This window comes from Galeopterus variegatus, unplaced genomic scaffold (assembly GCF_000696425.1).
Source record: "Galeopterus variegatus unplaced genomic scaffold, G_variegatus-3.0.2 Scaffold1217, whole genome shotgun sequence".
Taxonomy (NCBI): Eukaryota; Metazoa; Chordata; class Mammalia; order Dermoptera; family Cynocephalidae; genus Galeopterus; species Galeopterus variegatus.
In genome coordinates, this window is record NW_007727328.1 from 18,934 (window position 1) to 32,771 (window position 13,838).

At 35.8% G+C, this 13,838-nt stretch overlaps 1 protein-coding gene across 1 annotated transcript in view; it reads left to right on the forward strand.

The window, feature by feature from the left end:
- Window positions 1-10,246, forward strand: part of LOC103592771 (mitogen-activated protein kinase kinase kinase kinase 3) — a 28,426-nt gene extending 18,180 nt beyond the window's left edge. The window contains exons 8-12 of the mRNA XM_008575604.1: window positions 2,285-2,353; window positions 2,433-2,525; window positions 5,517-5,587; window positions 7,941-7,996; window positions 8,804-10,246. Of these exons, the coding sequence (XP_008573826.1) occupies window positions 2,285-2,353; window positions 2,433-2,525; window positions 5,517-5,587; window positions 7,941-7,996; window positions 8,804-8,891 (377 nt within the window). The 3' untranslated portion in view covers window positions 8,892-10,246. The remainder of the gene's footprint in view (window positions 1-2,284; window positions 2,354-2,432; window positions 2,526-5,516; window positions 5,588-7,940; window positions 7,997-8,803) is intronic.
- Window positions 10,247-13,838: the final 3,592 nt, after the last annotated feature.

Genomic DNA, 13,838 nt, shown 5'->3' on the forward strand with positions numbered 1-13,838 from the left:
TAAAAAACATAACCTTTAAAGGTCTTTTTATATTTATTTTTAGGGCTTTTTTCTCTTTAAAAATATCATTGTAAAATATTTTGCTATGCAATAGACAGTGGCCATTTTAGAAGACAGTTTCTAAAGGTCTTGAAAAGGCCCTTTGTCAGAGTCTTTGGCTACTTAGATAAATGTTAAGGAACCAATTTGCCAATAAGATATTGATTAGACAGAAGTTTGTTGGAAGCCTGGAAGATTGTTCACAAAAAGAAAAATATTAAGGAACTGAGGGGTTTTAGTACAGAAAAAAAATATTCCAAATACATTTGCAAATGCCTAGAGACAAGTGCATGGCTTGGTGAAGCACAGATTCTGTTCACAACACATTAAATGTGAAACATCACTTTCCTTTAAGCGATGTTGAAGGAAAACATGGCTGGCTCTTGGCAACAATATGATTTCTTTGGTCCCCTCAAATTTGCCCTTGGGGATGCCAGTTAGCTCAGTCAGAGTGCAGCCTTATACCACCATGGTCACGGGTTCTACTGGCCAGCCAGCAAATTTATACATATATATATACACACAGAGAAAGAGCATATAATACATTCTCCCTCATCCATCCATCTTCCCTTTCAGACAGGTGGTGCACTCCTGATTTCTAATCTCTTCCTCCCTATTTAACAGGAAGAGATTGTTGCTTGATTAATATTTTGTTGTCAGTGAATTTTGGTTAATGTTTTCTCCCAAATTCTTTAATTTTAAATCATTTCCTTCTGATTGTTGATTGAAAGGCCTCATTTCCTGACAAAGACCGGTAAGGGGATCGCAACCCTCCGCACGGTGTGGTCCGCACTACGCTCAACCAGTGAGTGCACCGGCCATCCCTATATAGGATCTGAAACCCATGGCCTTGGTGCTACAAGCACCGCACTCTCCCGAGTGAGCCACAGGGCCGGCCCCTGACAAAAGAATTTTATACAGCTGTGGGTACCTTTCTTCCAAAGAACTTTTGATTACATGGTCTTACCCTAATGAACTCCCTTTATTAGAAGTTAAATATGACAAATACAGTTCATCCTGTTTTTGAGATGATGGGCTAAAAAATAGGGTAAGTAAAGATAAAGATAGGGGATGATTAGAGTTTCACATCAGATAAAATTATGAGCCACTGTTTCCCAAACTCTACTGTGCATTAAAATCACCTGTAAAACTTTTAAAACTGATAACCCAATTCACATACATACCCACAATTAAATCAGAATATCTAGGAGTGGTAGCCGGGCTTCAGTGTTTTTTTAAAGATCTCCAGATTATTCCAGTGTTTGGGAACTAATTGTTGAAAGCAATTAGTTAAACCTCATTTTCCTTCTTTCTATCTAGTATTGATAGGCTGGCTTCTTGAACCTAGGTAGATTGTATAGATATGATCATATTCTTAAATTTCACCAGTTGTATAAGAGCTACAAAGATCTGGTTGGCCTGACTTGCAGGAGACCTATTCCATATTCTTTTAACCATGGTTAGTTACAGCAGTAGCAGGTCTAAAATACATTTGTAGGTCTGAAATACAACAGTCCTTAGATGTCCTAAGACTAAGTACTATGGGAAGCAGAAAACAAGAAGGGTAGACTATATATTGCACCCACTCCAGGAAATATAAGACCAGTAACAAAGGCCTGTAGCTCAGCAATTCACTTTTGATGTTCATACAAGCTTTGGATATCTTATTACTTCATGGAGAACCACAGTATTTAAACATTTTCAGTTTGTAAGAACTTTAATAAACCATTATAATAAAAATAATGTCTCTTTGCATTTTGGTAGCACTTTGTACTTCTCAAAACGCTTCTATATATTTATTTAATTATTTTACCTTGTTTGTACTCAAAGTAATTTGTCTAACTCTCATTTACTCATTCATTCAATAAATACTTATTGCATGTGCTAGGGACTAGCATATAATGATGTACAAAGCACAGTCCCTGGCCTTCTGAGCTTAAAATCAGAAATTAGTCATAGCCACAACTTAGAAGATTAGACTCCTAATTTCCACTCTGAATAAAAATAATGACATCACCAATAGGATTGCCATAACAAACATTTACTATGTTGAGTACTTACATAGTTTAGCACTTCCATCAGCGTTTGAACCCAAGTAGCCTGGCTCAACTGCTCCGTATGTATTACAAAAGATTTATATCTATCTCAAATACAGTGATCCTCAGAAGTCTTTTTTTTCAAATGTCTCTATGCTTTAAATATTACAGTTTTTCTGTAAGTTTATCAAACTTTCTTTGTGTTGTAGATACCCCACAGACAAGTGTTACTCATGTAACCCAGTTAGAGAGAGATACCATCCTTGTATGCCTGGACTGTAAGTTTTTATTTATGAATATCTTATTTTAATAAGATTTTGTTAATCTTAGTTGCTAGTGACTTTTTTTTTTCTCTAGGTTGTATAAAAATAGTAAATCTCCAAGGAAGATTAAAATCTAGCAGAAAATTATCATCAGAACTCACCTTTGATTTCCAGATTGAATCAATAGGTAAGTCAAAATTTTGTATTTCTTTGCATCATGAACTGCTTAAATAACTTATCTGATAATTATCTGAAATCATAAATATATATTAAAGACTTTAAAATATAGGATATAATGAATATGAATATACTTCACCCTTCATTGTTACACATTCTCTAAAAGAATAGTTTAATAACTGTAATGTAAATAGAGTTATCTTTCTTACAGATTTGGCATTCCCAAAAGAAATAATTAAATATCATTTCTCATACTTAGGAAGTCCCATATACTGTAGACTCCTAGAGAGTTTCTCTATAAGTACTTTAAAATATTTATACTCTTAGTACACCCTATTGTATTTTTGCTGTTGTATCTGCTGATCAGAGAATTTTAAGTACATGGAATTTCCTTCTTGCCATTCTCACATTTTGCTTACAAGGTGTTTTTTCTAGAAAAGGATTTCTGACAAAATTAGTATTCTAAAATGATTACAGTCTGGAAAATAAAGTGAAAATGATCATATATAGGATGGTGCTAGGAAAATGAATGACAATGTACTATCTAACCCTACACAATTTTCCTGGTGTTCTTTATCAGTAAAATAAAGACATTTTCATATATATATGTTAGCAGAGGGTAAGGCCAAGGGCAGATAGTTTATTTGTCTTATTCCTGCCTCTATTTTCCTCTTTTTGCCAACTAGATTGCCACTTCCCCAACAAACAAATGATGATGATAATAATACATTGGTTTTGAGGGACATCTGCTCAAGATGCTACAATGGAATCCATGCTTAAACAGACAAAGCTAGGTTTGGGCTGGCCAGGTAGCTCAGTTGGTTAGAGCATGGTGCTGATAACAACAGGGTTCAGGGTTTGATCCCTGCACCAGCCAGCCACCCAAAAAAAATAAATAAAGACATAGTCATGGTCAAAAAAGAAGATCAACAGCAGAAACTCAAAACAATATGTATGCCTGAAGCCAGTGGGCCTGCTGGGCCCAGGTGAAGAAGTAGACCACAGCTGGGTTCCTGGGTGATAAAGAAAACTAAAAGTATCCCATGGGAGATGGGAAACCACAGCCAGGCTCATTGCTTGAGGTGCCTGGTAATCTAGCATGGTGGTTTTTTTTTTTTTTTTTCCTTTTTGTCTTTTTTCGTGACCGGCAACAGATCGCAACCCTCAGTGTCGCACCCGTACCGGACCGGGACCAGCAACGGGATCGCAACCCTCGGTGTTGCGCCCGCACCTCGCTCAGCCAGTGAGCGGCCGGTCTGTATGTGGGGTCCGAACCCTCGGTGGGAGCACCGCCACACTCCCAAGCTGCACACTGTAGCAGTGCGCCACCGGGCCGGCCCTAGCATGGTGGTTTTATAGGTGATTTTTAACCACCCTTAGAAGATGAGATGATCCCTATCCAACACAAGCTGTTTTAGATTGTAGACAATGAAAGAATTCTGAACAAATCAGTGTTTAACACTGATGCTAAAATCAAACAAGGTTAGTATTGAAGAACAAAAATTATAATCTAATCTTATGAAAATAGATTTTTAAAAATCTAAATAAAATACTAGCAAATAGAATTCCACATTGTCAAATAATAGACTTAATCCCAGGAAAGCAAGGATGGTTCAGCATCAGAAAATGTATTTATATGATACACCACACCAAAGATTAAGAGAAAAGTCATGTAATTCTTCAATAGATACACAAAAACATTTAGTAAAATCTAAGTCATTGATGATTTTTTTTAACAATACTTCTTAGCAAATTAGGAATAGAAAGAAATGTCCTTTACCTAGCAAAGCCTATTAGAAATATCTTCATTAAAGTAAAGATCAAGATAAAGATGCTTGCACACTTCAACATTGTCTTAGACAAGAAAAGGGAAGTGTGAGGATTAGAAAGAAAAAGGTAAAAAGATGCCTTTTACTGATGGTATATTACATAGGATATAAAACTCTATAAATTACTATAACTAATAAGTCAGAGTTACTAGATATGACTAACACAAATTAGCAGCTTTCCTAAGTAATCAGTGAAATTTTTAATAATTTTAATCAGTGAGACAGAAGAGAGGGCCCAGAAATAGACAGTTATGTAAGTGGAAATTTATGGCATTATGTATCAGTGGGGAAATGATGGACTATTCAACCAGTGATGCTTCTACAATTGGTTATGTGCAGGAAATAAAATTAGATTTCTTCCTCACTGAATACATGCACAAATATATACTAAACGTGTAAATATAAAAACAAAACTAACATTTGCTTTATTTATGCATATCCCCTGTGTCCTAGTAATTCTACATCTAGGTGTCTACCCCAAAGAAAGTTTTGTATATGTATTCGGGAAGATATACAAGACTGTTTATTGCAGTATTATTTGTAATAATGAAAAACTAAAATAACATAAATGTTCATCATACCAAATGTATGAAAGTTGGAAACATTCAATATAATGTTTATATTGATAATGTAAACTTACAGTGTAGTAATAGTAAAAACACGCATGAGAACAACAGATACCAAATTTATAATAGTGGTTATCTTTGGATATCTTTCCTTCCTTTTGAAGGAAAGGCCATAATAGGATTAAGGTAGGAGTATGTAGGTGATGCCAGCTGCCTTTATTTTTATTTAAAACAAAAAGCAAATATTTCAGAATATTAGGATTTGATAGTTGAGTGGTGGATACATGTGTCTTTTTATGCTATTTTCTATGTTTTTTAATATGTTTGCACTATTTTATTTTAAAAATTAATTCATTTTAGTACAGCAAATTTCTATAGCAAAAAAATATTTTTAGTGAATTTTCTTTTTTTCTTACCAAAAGATGAATAAGCTCTGTATAGGATATTTTTGAAACTCCAAAATATAAGATGCCATATAAATATGGAGTAGCCAATGTTAATTATTAATTGAAATATTGCTATATGAGATAGAAAGAGGGATGAAATGATGCTTATCAGTTGAACTTTTGTACTATTAACAGTAATTGAGCTGTTCTTGCCTGCTAGTTTGCCTGCAAGACAGCGTGCTAGCTTTCTGGAAACATGGAATGCAAGGTCGAAGTTTTAGATCTAATGAGGTAAGTAATCTTTTTAAAATTATGTCCATTAAATGGTCACAAGACATTATCAAATTCTACTTCAAATAATTCTCTTTAACTTGGGAAATTCCTAAACAATACAAATAATACTTACTATATTCAACTATATTCAGTCCAGTGATAAAATCAATAGCACATACTTTATAATCACCTCTTTCTCCATTACTCAAACAACTTTAAGTGCATATTTAATGTGCTCCCAGATAATCAACCTCAAATTCAAAATAAAAACTTTCTAATACTGCTAAAAGTGAGTCAACTGTGCTTTTCTTTCAACTTTCCCAGACCGTCACTTGAGATAATAGTGCTAATACTGGCTCTCTATGTCTTGAGGCACCTTTTCTTCTACCTTGTATTTCAGAAATAATGACCAGTGCAGGCTATAAGTAAAGGGTTCTACATTTCTCTTGAAGCCAGCTTGCCTCCTCTTTCTGTTATCCTTATTTATTGAACATTTAAAAGAATCTTTGACCCTTTTTCCTTCCTTTTGTATTAACCTTTAGCTGCATCTCATGTGTCCTTCCTACCTTACGGGAATAATTTAATTCCAAACCATGTGACATATTCAATTTAGTTCAACATTTATGCCAGAAAGTGCTGGGGTTATAAACATGAGCAAGACACAGTACTTACCACCTAGAATGTTATAGGCCAGTAAAATTATCAAAAATTGTTTCAGTACCCTCGAGCCAGTCTCAGTGCTATAACTTCTGCTTGATCTTTGGAAGGAAGGGAGAACCTCAGGTGCTTCAAGCAAGAAAATAGCTCATTTGTGTCCTAAAGTGTCATTCATTAAGCTCACAGCATTTCTTCGAACAAAGTATGCAGTATAACATAGTGATCATGAGCAAGGGTTCTGAGTCAAGACACCTAGGTTCAAGTCTCATCTGCTATTTAGTAGCTGTGTGACCTTGGCATGTCACCTAACTTCTCTCTACGTATACTTTTTCATCTGTGAATTGAGAGTTGTTAAGATTAAATGAAATGAAGCATGTAATGTGCTTGGCATTGTGCTGTTCTGTACTAAGTGTTGAAGAAAGGTCACTGCTAGTATATTTCTAGCAGTAAATCCCACAAGAGAGCTCACTTCTCAGGAACGTGTTCTCAAATCACCTGAGGGATGAAGCAGGGAGATAAGAACAGTCAACAGCTATTAAACACTAGTCAGAGAAAGAAAGGCATCATAGGCAAGACAGAATGGGCTTTTTTAAGAAAAAGAAGAAAGAAAAGTTTGCCCAAAAAATTGGCTGAGGGAATTTTTTAAACTGCACAGGCAGCCCTTCAATATAACACCTCCAAGAATGGTACATCCTTCTAGCAGGCAAACCCCAAAATGTATTGGGAATCACAGTCATGATGAGTCGCTATTACTGAAGTGAGCATGTTTCCTTCAGATGTGCTGGGTTACAGCAGAAGTTAGTCACTTGTGTGTTCAGAAAAACTGTGTAGGGGTATTGCTGGAATAAATTTAGTTTCACAATGAAATTATTTTTTCAGCCTACTAAATGCTAGGGAGAAGTTACTGCCTTTATTGTTTGTAATAATTTGTGTTTGGTAAGCTGTGAACAGTGGGTTTTTCTTTCTCCTGTAGTGGGTTTTTCTTTCTCTGACTAGTATTTACTAGTTACTTCTTAACTCTCCAACTGGTAATTGGTCACACTGAGGACTTCTTGGAGGATATATGTCATCAGAAAATATTATTTCAAGAGAATGGGAAAGAAATCAGAAAAATAATTATTATGTATTGAGCACTTGCTTAGCTAGGCATTATACCTACTAATACTTATAAAAACACCGCAAGGTAGGTCTTTTCTATCCTATTTTGCAAAAGACAAAACCATTTCCAGCAGGTTACATACCTTGCCCAGTGACACAGCTAGGAAATGGGAAAACAAGTCATGTCTGGCTTTTAAATATTTCCTATCATACCACGTGGCAGCCTTTTAAGTAAAAGAACCAGATCTAAGTGGCTTACTGCTGCTGTTAGCATTATGCTAGTGCTGTTATTAGTATTAACATAAATGATGAAAGATTTCTGATAAATAAAATGGACTTAGTGCTTTGCTTTTTAGTTTTTCCCTTGAAGTCTATAATGTAAAAGTAAATAATTTTCTTTCACCCGTGTTTTATGAGTAATGTTAAGTCAACCAGCCACATTTTCCCTAGACTAATAAATTGGTGCATCTCCCTGCTGACTTAACAAATAAATATTGATGCAGGGATGTATTTTCATCTTAGGAATTATGTTTCTTTTCTGTAGAATGATAATGAAATGTCCATGTAAAATTTTGTCTTTAATTTCAGAAATTAAATTTGTATTTTAATTGAACAGGTAACACAAGAAATTTCAGATAGCACAAGAATTTTCAGGCTACTTGGATCTGACAGGTATGAAAATGGGTTCTATTAAATATGTAGTACTAAACGTGTTTTATAAATCCAGCATGACACTGGTTTCTTTTTCAAGAGAATTAAAATTTCTTCAGTAATATTTTCAATATTGTATTTTTCACACTAGAAGAATTCACAAAGTCAAAAAGTTATAAAGCCTTTGAAAATGTACCCAATCTTCCAAGTGACAGATCTGTCAATACTATTTTGTAGTAAACATACTATATAAAGTCTGATTTATAGCAGAAGAAAGAGGAAATATCATGTTAACAAACAGAACTTTTTGGTTTTAGTGCCAAATAGGATTTTGTAGTTCTGTTCTGATTCTTGAATTGTTTTTAGAATTTATAATAAGAATTAAGTCCCCCCAAATTATTCCTAACATAGGTTTCTCCCCATTCTGACTCTTAGAAGAACACTGGTGTGGATGGGGGGGAGGCCGTGGACAACAAAATTACTTCCCAGAGTTGGAACTGGCCTTTCCCCCCCCCCCAACCGGTAAGGGGATCGCAACCCTCAGCACAGTGTTTGTTGTCAGCACCACGCTCAGCCAGTGAGCGCACCGGCCATCCCTATATAGCATCCGAACCCACAGCCTCGGCGCTGCCAGCACTGCACTCTCCTGAGTGAGCCACGGGGCTGGCCCAAAACTGGCCTTTGAAGTCATATTGATAGCAAATTATTTCTGCCCACAAATCAAATGAGCAGCATGTATACAGGCTTATAATGGAGAAGCAATGGAAAGTTTTTCTGTTTAAAAGAATAACTTTGTTTTGTTACATGTTTTTTGTTTGTTGCTCTTAGGGTCGTGGTTTTGGAAAGTAGGCCAACTGATAACCCCACAGCAAATAGCAATTTATACATCCTGGCGGGTCATGAAAACAGTTACTGAGAAATGCTGTGCTTTGACAGTTAACTGTAGAAAAAAAGAACACTACCACTGCAACATTAACGGATGCTTGAAGCTGTACAAAAGCTGCAGTAACCTGACTTCAGTTACTTTGTAATTTATTGTGGCATGAGACAAGATGGGGAATTTTTTTGTTTTAAGTGGTATGGATATATTTAGCATATTGAACCACACAAGTGCTGAATTCATTGTTATGTAATCTTTGTACATATAGGCAGTATTTTTCTGTGGAACTTCATATTGCTGAAGACATACACTAAGAATTTATGTAGATAATGTACTTTTATGAGATGTACAAGTAAGTGTCTTATCTGTACAAATGTAAATGATGATGAAAATGCAATTGGGGTTAATATTTTAAGAATTCTTTAGTATATTCTTGGGTGTGGTTATATTACAAAATGGGATGCTGGCAATGAAACAGTACATTTAACACTATTGTATTTTTATTATATGTAATTTAGTAATATGAATATAAATCTTGTAACTTTTAAAATTGTAATGGAGGCTGTAATCATTTTATAATCTTGTTTTTAATTTTAATGCAAGTACACTGGTGTTGATATTTGCACAAAGTATTGATATGTGATGTATTAAGTCACAAAAGTAAGCTGTGACATTGTCAATATGCATTTGGCTCCACAACATCTTTTTAAAATATATTTGGATTGTTTTCTATGTGAAACAAACCTATTAATAACCACCTGTTGTAGTAACTGGTCTTTTTATATTTAAGAAGAATCCTGTAAGATTGCTTGTCTGTGCTTAAAAACAGTACCTTTGAAAAAATTTTGAATCACAGAATAGCGGTACCATGATGTAATACTGCAATTGTCTGAAATACAGTATGCACAAAGAATAAATTAGCATTATTAAAGAGTCCACACTAAACATTTCATATAATCACATTGAGGAACTATAACATTCCGTAGAGTGAGTGAAGTGGTTCAGATTTCTCATGGAATTTTTACTTTTGTTGGCCTTATTTTATGATCATTGTCATATTGCTTTAGAGTATTAACACATGGCCAAAATAATTTAGTTACTACCTCATACAAACAATATAATGGTTACTACACATCACAGGAACTTAGTTTTGGTTGAAGTCATTTTTGATTGCTTTTTTTCAGTGAATATGTATATACCAAGTTTTAGCAAAATGCACACTTTTGGCTCTTTTGGGTATATGTTCTTTATATTTTAATGTGAGTATATACACTAAGAACAAACTAAATTGTGATTTATGGTCTTCATTTATTTTAATTGATAATGGTTTTAAATATGTTCCTGATTGTACATAGTGTAAAATAAACATGTTTTTTTAACATGCTGCTGTATAGTAGCTTGTCATGTAGTTTAATCTGTATACAGTAACAGATATATTAAGTATATAGTAAGTATATAGTAAGATACATTAAGGGTGAAAACTATTTAATTGTTTTGCACTTAAATTCTTAAATACCCAATTCTGGTCCATCAAATCATGATTTTTATTTGATCTGTGATCTCGATTTCATGAAGCAGTAATATTCTCACATTTGAGAAAAGGGCGTCTTCTGTAGCTCTTGATCAGGAAACTCAAACATTCATAGTTTTTTTGGTTAGGGCAGGGCAAACTACAGCCCTCAGCCCAATCCAACCCACCACATGTTTTTGTAAATAACGTTTTATTGGAACACAGCACCACATATTCATTTACATGTTGTCTGTGACTGCTTTTGCACTATAATGTTAAGAGTTGAGTGGTTTCCAAAAAACTGTTTGGCCCACAAGGCCTAAAATATTTACTGTCTGACTCTTTACAGAAAAAATGTGCTGATAACCTAGGTTAGTGAAAGGAAGGGCAAGTGTTGGGGAATGCAATTCTGGAGGTAAGAAAGGGAAGATTAAATGGGAAGAACTGGGTTGGGGGTTAAGAGGTATCATCTCTAATATTACTTATGCTGCTACCTGTCATTGTAAACTTGGATAATTTAATTTACCTCTAGCACAGTTTTCTATATCTAAAATCGTACACATGCTAATAATCATAGCAATTGTATACATTTATCACTTTTCCCAAACACATTGTGAATAATCTTAGCATTAATGACTTACTAATGACTGTCTTAAAACATCTTTACCAGTATAACACTATCATCAATTTGCTGAAAAACAGAGACCCGTAGAAATGATTTTCAAGAAATCAAGATTCTGTTCTTGGCATTTATTGAGAAAGTTATTGATACTTTGTTTGAACCACTGTTTCTTCCAGTTTCCAAGACCTATAAGTTCTATGAAGTATCATGTCTCAAAAAATGTTAATTGTGCTGGCCATTTAGCTTACTTGATTAGAGTGTGGGGCTGATAACACCAAGGTCAAGAGTCAGATGCCCTTACCAGCTAGCTGCCAAAAAATCATCACATTTAACTCTCAAGCACTTAGAAATATTTTCAAAAAAATATACAGCTGGTTGTGTGTTACCCATGGACTTTTAAAAAATATCCCTTGATTTATAATCTTTGGATGTGAGGCCCAGTAACCTATATTTTTATAAAGTTGTTCAAGTGATTCTGATGTGCAGCCTGATGTGAGAACCACTGGTGGACATTAAATTTAAATCAGTGTTTCTGAGTGTGGTCCAAAGATCACCTGCCTCAGAAAAATTCATCTTTGATGACAGTTAAAAATGCAGATTTCAAGGCTCCACCCAAGAACTTTCAATTATGAATCTTTATGCTCTCAAAAGGAAGAAAGCCACTCACTTAAATGTTGGAAATAGTTTTCACCATTATTGGCAGAGAAATGAAAGTATGTGCTGTACAAAATAATGGGTAAACACTAAGAATATCACTTGAGAGTACATAAGTGCCCAGTGCACGCATCTATCTATGTGCCATGTACTCTTCTACATGCTTTACAGAGGCCCCGAACAGCCCAGCGAGGTAGGTATTGTTAACTCCATTTTACAGATGAAGAAACTGTGGCACAGAAAGATTAAATAACTTGCCCAGGACTATAGCTGGTAAGCAGTAGAACTAAGATTTGAACCTGACACTTGGTTCAAAGTGTATTCTCTTAAATACTATGCTGTGTAATAACATGTAATACATGCATTGTATTCACTACCTACTAAAATATTCTAGCATTTTTCCCTCTGAAATTTGATTTTTTTTCCTCCAGGAGTTGGATTTCAAGTTCTGATTTTCAGTCTCTGCAAAAAAAGAAATTAACTTCCTGTTTTAATTATTTGCTTTACTGGAAAGTATTTTCCTTATTCAGTGTTTTGTATAAGGATAAAATAATTTATATAAAATTAACTTTACAGTTAAAGCTTATTAAATAAGTCTAGTCAAGTCATTACATCAAAGATTTTTTTTTTTAACTTTTGTGAGACAGACTTAACCAACCTATATATAATCATTTACAGTGTATCCAGGCACTTTACTGGAACTGGAGAAAAGATGGAAAAGGCATAATTCCCAGCCATTATTCATCCAAGAAGCACACTTGGACAAGTAAAAGTGAACAGCAGTTAGTAGTATTAAGAGGAGGTACAAAAGGCTGTGCCTAATTCTGCTTTGGGAAAAGGAAAGACTGTGTAGAAAGATACGTAAACCAGGAAGAGGAAGAGTTTATCACATGTAGGAAGAAAGCAGGGCAGGAAGCTGTACCCAAACTAAGGCTTATGCAAAAATACTGCATATTCAAGGAATAGTGATGTTGAGTGAGGTGGAGCTTAGGGTGCATGGAGCACAGTAAACAAACATGAAGCTGGAGAACAGAGATGGCCCGGATTGTGAAGAGCTTCCTATAAGAAAAATAGCCAGGAGTCAACAGTTTTAGAAACTACAGAGATCAAGTACCATGAAGATGAAAATAAGCTGGTGGGTTTGTACGTAAGGTGATGATCACCTGTTTACCTAATGCAAACATTTTCTGTAGCATGATGAGGGCAGAAACCGTATAGAAGTGGATAGATGTGAGTTTATGAGTGGATCTGACTTTAGAGGAAGTGTGTTTGGTCTTGAAAGAGGAGGGAGATAAAGGTGATTTCTGATTTGATTTTGTTTGCTAAAGATTGGAGGAGATTTGAGCATATTTCGAAGGAAATGGAGAAGAATTGAGATGGATGAGAAAAAGGGTCAGTCACCTGTGAGGAGGGCAGTGTGGACATCCTAAATCTGGGCATGATGGGGAGCATTTTATTGATGCTAAAACAAAGTACATATGTGCTTACTAACATATAGTTTTTTTAAGTTAGGAATAAAAAGGGTAAGTGGCAAATTTCTCTTTCCCAAAGTTAATACATTTCTCTCCATATAGCATTCAGCACATTATTTGCTTGACTTTCCTCCTCAAAACTGGGTGGTGGCAAACCTGTGTTTTAACCTGCATCAACCCCAGATGCTAGTACAATGCTTGCTGAATTTTGAAAATGGCATCAACGAATCATAGCTCAGTTGCTTGCCACGGAAAAGCCTACAGAAGAAGCTTGCTGAAAAGCTATTTGGACAATAAAGGAAGACCGAAGAATAAAGACTAATAATGACAGAGGATCTCTGCCCAGGCAGGGAAAGGGACTAACCAATACTCAGCATTCACGTGTGCTAAATCTTAGCGTTCTCGATTCCTTGGGAAGGAATAATCACAGCGTTAAGGGGAAAGCAGTTAAAATGTGTCTTGAGCGCCTTCTTCATACATCTGTTGCTGCGTCTGCTCCCCGACCTTACAGGCTCGTCCAAGACGAACTGGGGGTGCAGGCGCAGGGAAAGCCGCCCCGCCCCGCCCCGCGCGGCCTGAGCTTCCCGGTTGCCGGGGAGACGCCGCAGCGGCTCTGCGCGCCAGCTCCGGAGTTGCTGCGCCGGCGGCGGCTGCTGAACGGGACCCGCTCGGGGCTTGGGAGCGCTCTGGGCTGCTCGAGACGGCGTCACCGGCGCCCGGTCCGC